Raw genomic sequence first — 14,060 nt, forward strand, 5'->3', positions numbered from 1 at the left:
TATTGGGTAAAACTCTGAGAAGGACTTGGACTACATAGCATGCATACAGGTCTTGCCATATGGTTTTAAGAACATAGTGAAAAGATTCTTTATTGTAAATCATTTTGTACCTGAAATGTAAAAACAAACGGTATGCTTATATATGCAGAGTAATAACTAGTCTACATGAGTTCAAAAATATATTGATATATGTTTGTGATGCTAGGTCTGAACGATTAGTCGATATATCGATCGACCTACAATTTAGTGTCATCAATGTTAAGGTTCAACCTCCAAGAAAAGTGCTAACATTCACAGTAACATCTCTGCTTTGTCACAATGTATGATTTTAACAATAACTTACCTATTATCGATAAGGGAGATAGTGACTAGTGGGAGCCCTGCAGTTCATCAACCATGAGGATCAGCTCATTATAATATCCCAGAGAAGGAGCTCTACTCCCAGCCTAGGATCTCCGCCCCACTCTCAGTCATCTGACTACAGCTCGGAGCCCCGGATGCGCCGCCATGCCGACTCTATCAGCGAGCGGAGTAATGTATTCACCAACCTGACCGACACTGGGCGAGTGGGAGTTCACCGAAGAAGTCGACAGGACACTTTGGAGGGCAGAGAAGACTGATCCGCGGACAGACTTGCAGGAGGACCGCTTCGCTGTGTTTACTGGCGTGTTCGCGTCGCCTGCCACGGGTGTGTTGATGTTGGGACTCTTGGAGCTAGCTGCTAACGTTAGCATCAGAGAGTGCGCGGCAGTGACAGTCCGGCCGGAGGCGGGGAGCACCGAGGGTGAGACTGTTACTTTGATTCTCTCTACACTGTTGACTGCACGCCATCTGTAGATAGTGCCACTTTCTGCTATTTTAACCACGATTTCAGGAGGGGTTTAGACGGCAGCATATCGAGGTGGGTGCTTGACTGTGTGTGTAGTAAGGGCTGTTTGTTCGGGAGTAGAGCTGCACGTTTATTCGACGTTTCAGTCTCCTGGCCCAAGCTAGGAGCTAGCCTGCTAACCAGATAACTGTTCAACACTGGGACTCCTCAACTTTTCTGGTCAGTAACCCCCTGCTTAGACACAGCTTCACATGACAGATAGCTATCTCATAATGGCGTAGTACCAGAAACCCTCCATCTTAATATGGGAGACATTTGTTGTTATTGTGACATGATAGAAAATGACAGTGGAAAAGTAGAGGGTCACCTGATCTGGTACATCCTCTTCTGTAAAACACGATAATGATTGGCCAAGCTTGCTCTTAACTGACCCTCATGACTTTCAGGTCCTTGGACTTAAGTTTGAGAATTTCAGAAGTATAATGTTGTAGTTTTGTCGTTATAAGTGACTTTATAATGCAGTTCAGTGTGTGCCTAATAGACTGTATTTAAATGTGTGAATAATAGCGATAAGGATGCACCTCATTGTTCACTGTACTTTAACCTCAAACACGTTTTGTCATATCTTACGGACGGTTTATTCTATGAATTAGTTAACCAACCTCTCTTTAATAACTTCATATCATTGTTTTCTGTATTTAATTACTTGTTTTTAAAATAAATCAATATTTTGATAGGTATTGGGTTCCTCCAGGCTAAAGCACCCAAGTACAGCTTATGCAATGTAGATAAATACCATAAAATAGATTGATGCATTGTTTGCCGTGTGTTAATTTAAAGTATTACACACTCCGGGTCTAGAAGGATTCTGGAGCAGCCATACATTGGCTAATATGCTTCATTTTTGTTTTGTCAACAGGCAAATCTAACCGTTACTTCACAAAAATAATACTTTTATTTTTTTGTATCTTCATATGATATTAACTACATAACTATTCATTTTTGGGGGACATCATTTTTGATATCGTTTGTTATCAAAATCCCAATATGTACTTGTTCAATCATTGAATGCTTGTTAAGCATGTGTCTGAATACCATATTTACTCATTCTTTAGGGTCTCTTCAAAAGACTTCAGAAAATGATAAAAATCATAATAATTTAAATATATTTTCAATAAAGGTAAACCTTAATATATGATTATCCCCACAATATTGTTAAATTATATTGCCATATATGTTAACATAATTATCGTTAGATATTTTTTCAAACTTGTTCAGCTTAAATAAAAATTGTTATTTGTGTTTTCTGTGTCTTTCAGATCCAGAAGAAATTCCATGTCTGCACCAGCCCTGAAAACCAAAAGAGATGTCTGTTGATGAGGATACTGTAAAAACGGGCAGTCCACAGGCCAGCTCTACTTCAGCTCTGCAGCTCTCAGAATGTACTGGAGGTTACAGCAACATTTCTGTCATGGTGGAGGGTACCGCAGCCACTCCTGATTTTGCAGCTGCTTGTCCAGTCTCAGACACTGAAGCCTCAACAAAACACACCATCGTGACTGAAGCGCTCTCCCACTCTGACGAGGCTGGACAGGGAGCGAGAGGTAACGAGAATAACATAAATCCCAGGAACAGCTTTCATCATTCCAAACAACCGCAACAAACAAAACTAACAAAGCGCCGCAACACAGCGGCCTCTAGTTTCAAGCATCCAACGTCTGGCAAGAGGAGACGGAGGGCCAATTCTGAGAGTGACTCCGTCCTGCCTACCAACTTCCTCCTGGGTGGGAACATTTTCGACCCACTGAATCTGAACAGCCTGCTTGATGAGGAGGTCAACAGGGCCCTGAATGCAGAGACGCCCAAATCTTCCCCGCTGCCTGCGAAGAGTAGAGATCCCGTGGAGATCCTCATCCCCAGAGACATCACAGATCCTCTGAACCTGAAAAGCGGGCTAGCAGACAGCAGCTTTTTGGTGTCCCCCTTCAGGATTGGTGGCAGGAAGAGACACCGCAACAGACACCATGGAGGAGGAGGAGTTGGAGGTGTGGGAGCTGCTAGTGGGATTGCATCCACACAGGTTAACCTCTCAGAATCAGGAAAAAGTGAGGTTAAAACGGCCACCTCAGCAGCCCCGCTGCCAGGTACGTTAGCCACATCTTCTGCACCAGATGTCTCCAAAGAGTCCAACAGTTTCTCTAGTGTCCCCGAGGATTCACACGAGCAGTCAGCTGACATCTCTGCCAGCAGCAAGGAGGAGATGACATCTGTATCTTTAGAGGATTGCACATCCGCCTTATCAGGGGCACCGAACCAGCACACGAGCAGACGCAAACGCAGGCGCACCTCTGGCAAAATGGAGGCCCCTGTGACTCATTCTACCCCCCTTGGAAAGTCAGGATCTGGAGACAGAAGTTGTGGAACGGGGGGGTCGAGAAATCCCCAATCCTTCCACACACCAAGGAGTGGGGCAAAACCAGGGCCAGGAGGTCGCCAGCACCAGCAGCCTCACAACCAGGCGAAGGAGCAACAAAAGAAGAAGTTCCAGTATGGGAACTACAACAAGTATTATGGCTACCGCAACCCAGGCGCCAGCGAAGACATCCGGGTACGGGTGCTTCGCCCAGAGTGGTTTGAAGGTAAAGAGGTTCTGGATTTGGGTTGCAACTCAGGCCATCTTACACTCTATATTGCCAAAATGCTAAGACCTGCCCGAATATTGGGCGTGGACATTGACAATGGACTGGTACATGCAGCCCGGAAGAACATCAGACATTATCTGTCTGAGATGCAGACCCAAGAGGCCAGGCATGCAACGCAGGAGAAAAAGGGCACTAAGCAGGAGGAGAGGAATGGGAAAGAGAGTCTCACAGGCTCTGAGAAGAAGCACAATGAAGCTGAAGGCAGGGAGGAAAACGGGAAGCCAGCGAAAGGACAAAGTGGCCCTGCAGAGGCTGCAAGTGACAATGGCTCCTGTCGCACAGATGAGGCAGGGACCCAGAGGCAGGACGGCAAAACAGAGGAAATGGAACAGGAAGATTGTGATCCGTCCCCCGCTGATCACTCGGTGAGCTGCTCTTTCCCTGTGTCCCTGCGGATCACCAGGGGGCCCATCGCTGCACCTCCTCTGACAGAATCCTCCACCACCCGGCCCGGGGAGTTCCCCTCAAATGTGTCCTTTGTCAAGGTGAGTCACATGGGAACCTTTTTGCATTTTGGGAGTTTAGATGAAGGTCAAATTAACATCCGGTATTTCAGGTTTAGGCACCGCTCGCGATATGTCTGCGTCATGATAGCAGAACAATGTCAAAAAGCTTGCCCTAGTCCATTGTCAAATATCTTAAAACACACCAAAATAATGAATTAGGAGATGTTGAACCTGAGGATAATGGTCTTGCCTCTAGACAACGGTTAGCATTGTCACAGCACATTATAGCATGCAGATGTCACCACATAGCTTTTCTGTACAAGATGCACATTAACATACCAGCAAAATGAATAGCAGTTTTGGATGTTAAATATGTAATTTTGTAAACGAGTATACATTAATATTCAAAGTGAGTGAACTTTTTCTTTTTTTAATTATTTTCATAAGGCCTCAAGAGGTAAGTAAATAAAACACTTGCAGTGGATCTTTCTCCCCTCTTTTAAAAAGACAGTTATGTTAGCCATAATCTTTTATAGTTGGATCGTTTTATAAGGAAGCATCTGCCTCACATAGTTTCTCTGAATCACTTCAGTAAGACGGAGTATTAAGGGAATTAATTACCGCTGGTGTGCACTTTTGTTTTTGTTTGTGTTGCACAGCTTTGGGTGTGTTTCATAATCACTATTCCCTGAAGGTGCCAGCGATTTTGAGAACTGAAAGCAGGAAAGAGGAATCAGACTGTCTTCTTACCTTTTTCAAATGTCATTGGCATATTATACCATCCCTTGTTGGAGAATGTGACAAATTGTTACGATAGCTTTTCTCTTTTAAATATGTTATTGTTCTAATCAAGCTTTGTTCACGCCGGCGGCCTTGTGCCTGGGAGGTTTTTACGTAGGCAGTAACATGAATAGGTTAGATGCAGAACCCGTGGTGTTTCTGAATGAAATCGATAAGTGCCTCCTCCCTGCTACGAGGCATTAGAGATAATGGCAGTGCAGCAGCACAGAGCTTATCCTGTAAGAATGAGTGGAAAGCCTCAAGACGAGGCCCTGAGTCCCCCCCCCCTCAAGTCAGGAGCACTTTGAGGTAGCATATTTTAATTAAAAACAGCAGGTGTTTTTTTTACCTCTTAAAGCTAAATCCTCATCGAAGTTATTACAAAAGGTTATTTCAGTGACTTGGAGTTAAGAATATCTCAGCCCTTTTGAACATGACTTCAATGTGTGATAAGCCAAACCCCAGCTATTAGACGTGCCTCTGTTTTTTTCTGTTGTCTCCTGTGGAAAAGGAGTATTGTGATAATCACTTTCTAGTTGTCTTCTGTTTAAATGGTGATCCAGATCAAATAACACACTCCTCCTGTTTCCCATCAACTCTTTTCTTCTGTGCTGTTTTCCCATCCAGCTGGAGTCAGCTGTTTTTACTTGACAAATGACTTGAAGGGACAAAGCAATTATTAAAACAAATCCTTTTCTGGGCTTCTCCGCACACAAGCTTTCAGATTATTCTTCACCGAGCAGCTGTCAAATGTGTTGGTTATTCTCCCTCTGAGCTCCTGCCTTTGTTTATGCCTTTTATTAGAAGATCACTCTTAATAAAGCATTCAGTATCACAGCAACACTTTAAAATTACCATCATTAATAAAGTTAATTGTAATTTTACTGTTGACAGATTATGAAATGATAATGAGGTTTACTTATTATCGTTAACTATAACTATAATTAATGATATTTTTTCCAAAGTCAATTTATTATATAAAGAAATAATGACTTTATAAATCATTGGGCCTATTGTATCATAGCGTATAAGAGAGGATAACAATTGCATTCAGATTACTTTGGTAAACCTTTATTAAAAGTTAATCATTGCACATGTTCATGCTATATTACTTGTGTGTTTGTCTCAGAGAAGTTTTTTTTATTACCACCAAAAAACCGTTTAACCACAGCCATGTTTTTCTCACCGCATCTCTTCTCTCCTTCAGGCCAATTACGTACTGGAGAACGACAATCTTCTCTTGACTCAGCGGCCGGAGTACGATGTGATCATGTGCCTGAGCGTCACCAAATGGGTTCACCTGAACTGGGGGGACGGAGGCCTCAAGCGGCTGTTCAAGAGGGTCTACAGACACCTCCGTCCGGGGGGCATGTTCATCCTGGAGCCACAGCCCTGGGAGTCCTATGTGAGGAGGAAGAAGCTGACGGTAAGAAACCCCAGATGAACACCTGGGATATCCCACGTGCACGTTCTGATTTAAAGGTCACCTATTATGCAAAATCCATCTTGTATACATCAACATGTGTCCCCTCTGTGTAAAGAGATTCTGAAAGTTTCAGGAAGAAAGATTTGCTCTCTTCTTGTCCTGATCCATTTATATAAAAAGTAGAACCTGTCTGAAAATGAGCTCATCGGATTTTGGCCACTTTGTGATGTCACAATGTTTTTTTGGCTTGTGTAACCGTTAGCCAATCACCAACCAAGGTAACCCCCTCCCCACCTTATCACCTGAATCTCCTCCTAGAGCACCATTGTGTTATTTTTAACCAAATCTCTCTCAGAGGGGCGTGGGGAGGGGCTCCTTATTTTCATCTAAAGTAACAGACAGAGAATCAGCACTTTTGAAAAAGGGCTGAAACAGAGGGGATTATGGGTAATGCTGCAATGATCTGTTTGGTGTTTGGAGCCAAACACTTCAGAGACATGATTTGCATATATCTGAGACCTATAATATATTGATGAAAAACAGTATAATAGGGGACCTTTAAAACTTTGGCTGACATCTCTCTCGTTTCTCTCTCACTTGACAGGATAACATAAACAAGAATTTCCAAAGCATCCGCCTCAGACCTGACCAGTTCCCATCATACCTTACAACAGAGGTGGGCTTCACCAGCTCTGAGTACCTTGGGGCCCCCAAGTGCTCAATAAGAGGTAATTCACTAATGTCATTGACTGCAGGGACCAGGGATCAAACCAATAAACCTCCCATTGGTAAACGATCATTTCCCCCCCCCTAAGCCAAAGCCGACCCTGCGTTAGTCTGCAAAAATATATGCATATCATGTTCATAAAGATTGTAGCTTAATTACATTTGATCATTTTTTCCCAACAGGTTTTCAGAGGCCGATGTACTTGTTTCACAAATGACCACTCCTGCCTTGAAGATCATTGAATGTGAGTAACCTAGGCCACCACCATGCATACCAGCCAGCTGCCCTGGACTGCAAGGAATCATCTGAATCCTTAACAGATACTCCAGCTTTTTAGATGACGATGACATTTCAGAAAGGACCAAGAGTAAAAATAACATTCTTAAGGAGCCGTGGAGGCAAAGCACCCATCTGAACAGAATACTCCAGGACAACAAAAGCATGGAGTGAACTTAACTATGTTCAACCTGGAGACAAACATCATCACTTGTCCAGACTGTGGAAAGGTGCTCGTATGATCATTTCCTCGCACTGATTGCTATTGAGGCTCCAGTTTGATGCACGGCTATAATGTGTTTTGAAAGTCTTTGGCCTTTAATCTTTTTTTTTCCTCATCTGTGCCACCACATCACCATACATTATACAAATTAGGGTTGGGCGATAGAGTAGACATTTCCAATTGGCCACCGTTACAAATTGAACTTCCATTTGATGCTGTATTCAACATATTTGCTCCATGTGAACGTATGTGGCCAACAGCAGTACAGCACTGGATTAAGAAGCCATGACACTGACATGAAGTCTCCTTATAAAGCCACGCTTGAGTGCAGGTAATGTGTTTATGCCGTGCAGACTATCAGTGAATGAAGCACCAAATTGCTGGGTCTTTTGCAGCTACCGATGCCATAGAAATTGTGCTTTAAGTACATCATGTTTACATCCTTGAATCCCCTTTGGGGCGGACATGCAAATATCTTTGGTGCATTAAAAACAGCCTGACAAATTCCCCCAGTGCTAGATTCAGTCTATAGTTGCTGTATTTTTCCTCATCTTCCAACCCTAATATCAAGTTTGTTTTGTCTTTTTCTAGCAAATTAGGCCAAAGGGCTGAATACGTTTATTTTGTAACAGAGCTGTGAAATGTCCACATTTTGAAAGGGACTATATGAAAAGCTCCTAAATTGCACAAACCTAAGTCACTATGAAGTGAACCCGGGCCCGTCTTAGTGGTAAAGACAACAATGCACAATGAGAGAGGTGCGTTTTGAAACAGCCAAAACATCCAGAAAGAGAGTGAATTCTTTCCCAGTGAGCCGCCAAGATATTTTTCTGTAGGGACAGTCATTTATTTGAAAAGTTTCATGATTTATTGTCGTCATCAATTAGATTCTGTCATTACAACATGGAGACAGTACATCGTTTTAGTATGTCTGCTAACACTGAAGAGTTTTGGCTGTTTTTTTAATGTAAACTTTCTCCACTCTTGTCAGGTGTCATGTTCCTGAGAGTTTGTACTGTTTAGGAAGCAGCATTTGTTCATGCTCCATCCTAATGGTAGGGGGCACATTTGAGCTGGTATCGCTCAAGATAATTCAGCAGAGACCACAAGGTCTATTTTCATTGATCTGTTGCATGCAGTGATCTATTTTTGTTAATACTTGTTGCCCTAACTTTTTTCTCCATGTTGTTTACCATGTCTATAATGACCAAGAGCTTGACTAAGTGTAAAATATAAGGCAAGAGGGTCTTCTAAAGCGTCTTCAATACTGTCAATATTCGACAGACTCATTGTTTCATCATCATCATCATCATCATCATCACTAATGGACAGGCGTTAATTCAAACAGCATCAGAATAAATGTCCAGCTCTTGAGTTGGACTCACCTTCTTGAACAAAAACTGACATTTGTAGAAAAAAAGATTACTTCAAAGAATGAAATATATCCACAGGAATTTTTTTTACCAAATTGAAATATGAATATGCTGTTTGTATTGAAGCACTGCCAATATATTTTATGGGTCTTTTCTCTTGAATTTTACAAAATATGCCATCATCGTCTTGCTCTAATGAGGAGAGCTATTAGTTTCAGGTAGCCGGTCTTTGTGATTGTATCTACTGAAGTGCACTGAGCACCTCTCATCTACAACCTTTCAGTCACACTGGCTGGGACTGAAGAATCTTCCTGTTTTTTAAACTGGATTCATTTCAGATGTTGGCGTATTAGAGTAGGAGATGATGGAGAAGATGGATGATGTGTTTCTATTTTAGTAAGTGATCAATGTAAATATGTTCGCAATTTTTGTTTTATTGTTGTCAATATTAAGTTCATATCTGCTTTTGGCGATTTCCAGTATGTTTTTTTTGTTTGTGTTTTCAAATGTTTGCTGCCAATTTATTGTGATTGAGTCAAGAGTTTTTGTCCTGAAACAGACCGCTAATCCTGCTCTGTAACATCATATGAATATGTACATTGCTAAATTCTGATGTGTTCGCTTTGTTTCTGTCCTGGCAGGCACATGGATTGTTAGATTGGCTCTTTATTTTTTTATAAACGGTTTGAAAGCAGTGCTGTTGTCAATGCAATCTCATTTCACTTTAGTTTAGATTTATAGACATTTAGAGATTCTTCAAAGGTTGTGGAACAAGGATTCACTTCAGACACAACACCAAATCTCACTTGTTCACTAAGCTTGGACAATTGGGATCTCTACTACTGTAAATGTAAGGGTATTTGGATTATAAACAAAACGTTTTTGAATTGATGTTAAAGATGCACCTTTCTGTCTCAGCAGTAATGTCAAGATTAAGCGTACAGAAGTGTATGGTTTTTAAAGGCACTAAAATTCACCTTCACATGTAAATTGACCCTAATAAGACTTTAAAGGTCCCCTATTATACTCTTTTTCATCAATATATAAAAGTGCTGATTCTGTGTCTTGTTACTTTAGATGAAAATAAGGAGCCACTCCCCACTGCAAGATATTTGGTTAAAAATAACACAATAGCCGCTTTCACACCAAGTACTTAGCCGGTAGTTGTCCCCGGTACTTGTTCCCCCGAACTCTTAAGTCCCTCTAACTGTCCTAGTAGATCGTGTCCCTGAGGGAGGATTAGGCAAATGAAGCCTCTGACGTCACTTCTTCTTCTTCTTATTCTTCTTCTTCTTCTGCTTTGGGTTCATAAAAACTTCTGAGTTTTACGGGGCGTGGTTTGCAATTCGCCCAGTTAATCAAAGATGTTTAGTGTGGCCGACACACCCACGAACCATTTCCTACTCAGGAAAGTACTACCTCTCTAGAAGGGACTATCTTGGGGTGAAAAGGTTAGCGCGAACTAGGGACTAGTGGAATCCCCCCTCCCCCATCGGCCTAGTTCGGGGGGATAAGTACTCCGGTGTGAAAGCGCCTAATGGTGCTCTAGGAGGAGATTCTGGTGATAAGGTGGGCGGGTGTTACCTCGGTTGGTTATTGGCTAATGGTTACACAAGCCAAACAATTTTTATGACAAAGTGGCCAAAATCTGATCAGCTCATTTTCAGACAGGTTTTTATATGAATGGAACAGGACAAAAAGAGAGGGGGTCTTTGTTCCTGAAACTTTCAGAATGTCTTTACATAGAGGGGACAAATATTTATGTATAAAAGATGTGAAAAAGTGGGTTTTGCATAATAGGTGACCTCTAAACTAGTTTAGTACATGTTTGCAGTTGATGTTTTGAAGTTATTCTTCAAATACTTTTTCCCATTTAGCTCTCTTTCAAATGTTCTGCGGTAAAGCTGCGCTTATTAACGGCACAAACGGGGAGCAATGGCTGTGGTCTGCCCATAGGTGTTCTTATTGAGGTGACATCCATTTGTTTGAGATAACAAACAGATGGATGCATTTCTTGTTTCAAAGTCAATCAAAATACTACAAAGAGCCACAAAACCAGTAACAGAATTACCAAACGGACACAAAAGGACAAAAAGATGCAAAAAACAAGACCAAAATGAGCTGGAAAGGACTACAATGATTCTCTTTGAATGATTTGGTTTTGTTCCCATGAGCCAAATCCTTTGTCTCACAATCTGCCCTTGGAATACTTAACAAAGGAGAGATTATTTCGTCATAAATATGACAGATTACCGTATATGTTCTGGCTGCTGCTGTATAACAGGGAATTTTTATTTCATGCTGTTAATGTCTTGCATCCTATGATAATCATCAAACACAAAGACCGACAGTTCAAAGTTTGTTTGGAACAGGGTGTGGACAAAAAAAACGTGCTTTATAATACAAGAACAACAGCATCCCAATGATAGCGTTTATTGCGGGGCGGTTGTCGTGGATTGCACAATATTGCACGGGTGTTACTTCTGTTGGGTGATAAAAGGGAATTATAGTATACTGTTTATATACTTTTGTCCTTGTGGTTATTAGAAATACTTTATAATTAATTTAAAATGTATTATTTTTAAGCTAAGGGTGTCTGTACACAATCCTTGTTTGTTAACAGATTTACACATTACATCTTTCTTTAAAATAACTGAAGTTGAGCAAATTCAATTCAGCTGTCAGAAAAAATCAAACCACAAAGTTTAACTGCAGCGCTTCATTTGTGGTTGTAAAAGTAAAGGTCTATGACATCATGCGCAGAGCTTGTATAACTGCACTTAATGGAATGAAGAATATACTTTGCTTTGATTACACACAAGTTAAACTCTAGCCTAAATGTCAAGCACTACTTCAAATGAAATCCAAGTATTGCTCGTCGCATTGGTAATACCATCACTAGATAGATGATAGTGGTGGTGGCTGGCAGAGTCTGGCAGTTTTGATAAGTACGGAGCCCCTAAAGGGACATGAAAAAAAAAGAAAAAAAACAGAGAGAAAAAAAAAGTCAGGATAACGGGTTAGTATCTCGTGCGCACGAGATACTAACCCGTTATCCTGACTTTTGTGGGTGGAGAAAGTTACCGGTGCGCCAAGGAGGAAGTGAAGCGCACAGGACACAACCATTTCATTGCAGACTGTTATGTTTACGTGGGGAAATGACAGTGCATTATTTGAGATATATTTCGTACTCAGACTTCACTTTAAGGACATTTCGGCCAGGGGTGTGTGGTCACTCCAGGAGGCAGCGGGACGTGTAACTCAGAGAAGAGCAGCACCAGCGCTCAAAGAGCTTTTACGCACCGCCTTCTGTGTTTACCTTCATTGAACAGCTATAAAGAGTGACCACAGGCCGTTTTAACCACACACACCTCTACACACACACCGAACTGCCCGATTACTCCCCCTTTTATTAGTTTTATGAAGGAGATCGCCGGTCATCAGGACGCATGATGGGCGGACTGGGACTACAAATCAGCCCGGGAATCTCACCCTGCCCAGCCGACGTAAACTGTCAACGGGGGGGAAGTCCGCCACTGGCTCTGTGTGTGTGTTCTGAGTGTTTGTTTCCCTATAAAAAAGCTGCGGGGGAAGCAGGTACTCTGCGAGTCACGGACATTAATTCATAGATCAAAGCAGACTGGTTTACAAACACTCCTGTTTTGCCAATCCTGTGCTTAAACCAATAGCTCTACACCCCTGGCCGAAATGTCCATAAAATTAAGTCTGACTTCAAAATATAGTCTATCTCAAATAATGTATGCTCTGTCATTTCCCCACGTAAACATAACAGTCTGCAATGAAATGGTTGTCTAATGTGTGTGTTCCACTTCCTCCTTGGTGCATCGGTAACTTTCTCAAAAAAAATTAAGTCAGGAAAACGGATTTGTTTCTCGTGCGCACGAGAAACGAATCCGTTTTCCTGACTTTATTTTTTTTCTCTCTCCATTTTTTTTTTTTTCCATGTCCCTTTAGGGGCTCCGTAGATAAGAGCTCAGAAAACGGCATTGGTTCCCTGTCGGAAACATATACTAAACAGCTGACCCTAGGTAAAGCACCTATGACCTAATAAGGACTTACTAGGGCTTCATAGTATATTTGATTTATCTTTAGCATCAGAAAAAAAGCGCCCGCAGCATCCCCTAACTCTAATTTCTCTTCAGTAACGCTAGTCTGTGCGGTGACAGTTCATAAATACATCCATCCTGTAATAACTTTGTGTTTTAAGCTTTCAGCTTTGTGAAGACAGACAGCCTCATGTAAACAGGTTTGTGGGGGGTTATCCCTTTGTAGTTTGGTCACGCTGCGCTGTCTGAATAGCACAAAGATTCCACTCAGATGACAAAGCAGGGCACAATACAGCGGCCCATGTTTACAAATAGCATCCATGCCTTTAACACCTACGAGCCCGGACCGCTCACCAACCATCTTCAGATGTTAACGGGTTCAACATTCAGATGTGTAATTAAATGTTGCAATAATTTGAGTTGCTTCCTAGATGTCAGTTATTCCTAATTTATCAGGACCAGGCTGAGTATATTTGATTTTTCAGCAAACAGTCATGTCTCTTCCTTATTAAATAAATAAACCAGAGATGACCAACAAAGATATTTGACCTTTGATCGTATAGGCAGACAATTTAACAATGAATTTGCTTTGCAGTCGTGACGTAGTCCGCCTGTTGCAGACAATGTTGTCTAGTCAGACAGAATGGTGAGATAACATAAACACAGACAAGAGACATAACACTTCATTCACAAAAGCTCTATTCCATCACAGCTATTTGGGTCAGTCACTTGACCACCATTGTGTCCAGTCAGTACAGCGCTGTGCCAGACTCCACTGCTTTTCATGCTGTTATATCCCTAAAGTTAGGTCCAAGTTGGTAATCTGCTGCAGAGTTAGTGTTAGCACTATATTTAAGGTATTTTTCAGATGAAAAGTGAAGTCAATTGTTTTAATTATATTCGGGACAATATAATTAAAAAAGAACGACAAAAATCAAAGAGAAACATCAGTCATTTTCTTTCATGCATTTATTGTCAAAACTGCATCTCGGAGAGTAGATGTGACTGTTCACACAGGGTTGTTTAAGAAAGTGAGATTACAGGATGCTTCAGACACAGTTTCAAGCAACAACAGCAGCTTTATGATTGCACCTGCACACCTAATAGCTATAAGTGATCTAGGTCTAAATATAAAAAGTCCACTTCAAAAGCACTTGTTGTCAGATCCCACTGCATGTTAGCGGTCTGTGAGGGATTGAAACGTTGTTTGT

The 14,060-nt window shown here is 41.6% G+C and overlaps 2 protein-coding genes across 4 annotated transcripts in view; one reads left to right on the top strand and one right to left on the bottom strand.

Moving 5' to 3' along the window:
* Positions 1–386, bottom strand: part of LOC307017731 (serine/threonine-protein kinase PAK 3) — a 45,739-nt gene extending 45,353 nt beyond the window's left edge. Inside the window, exon 1 of one of the 2 annotated variants that reach the window (XM_079647466.1) lies at positions 344–386. The gene's annotated coding sequence lies outside the window, so the exon portion shown is untranslated. The remainder of the gene's footprint in view (positions 1–343) is intronic. The other variant, XM_079647465.1, reaches the window with a different exon arrangement.
* Positions 387–418: 32 nt separating this feature from the next.
* On the top strand, positions 419–9,476 carry mepcea (methylphosphate capping enzyme a). Of its 2 annotated transcripts, none has more exons than XM_079647458.1 (5): positions 419–901; positions 2,149–4,016; positions 5,965–6,183; positions 6,788–6,911; positions 7,093–9,476. In XM_079647458.1, exons 2-5 carry the CDS (start codon positions 2,196–2,198, stop codon positions 7,125–7,127), a joined length of 2,199 nt encoding a protein of 732 aa, XP_079503584.1. In that variant the 5' UTR covers positions 419–901; positions 2,149–2,195; the 3' UTR covers positions 7,128–9,476. The 2 variants fall into 2 exon arrangements, with proteins under 2 accessions (XP_079503584.1, XP_079503583.1); XM_079647457.1 differs by lacking the exon at positions 419–901 and adding an exon at positions 911–1,048.
* The last annotated feature ends 4,584 nt before the right edge of the window (positions 9,477–14,060 follow it).

This window comes from Notothenia rossii (assembly GCF_949606895.1).
Source record: "Notothenia rossii genome assembly, chromosome: 9".
Classification (NCBI taxonomy): domain Eukaryota; kingdom Metazoa; phylum Chordata; class Actinopteri; order Perciformes; family Nototheniidae; genus Notothenia; species Notothenia rossii.

Excerpts from the sequence above, each read along its gene's own strand:
- mepcea (XM_079647458.1), top strand. The coding sequence starts at position 2,196 with ATGTCTGTTGATGAGGATACTGTAAAAACGGGCAGTCCACAGGCCAGC. Across the intron at positions 4,017-5,964 it reads CAAATGTGTCCTTTGTCAAG|GCCAATTACGTACTGGAGAA; the intron begins GTGAGTCACATG and ends TCTCTCCTTCAG. Across the intron at positions 6,184-6,787 it reads TGAGGAGGAAGAAGCTGACG|GATAACATAAACAAGAATTT; the intron begins GTAAGAAACCCC and ends CTCACTTGACAG.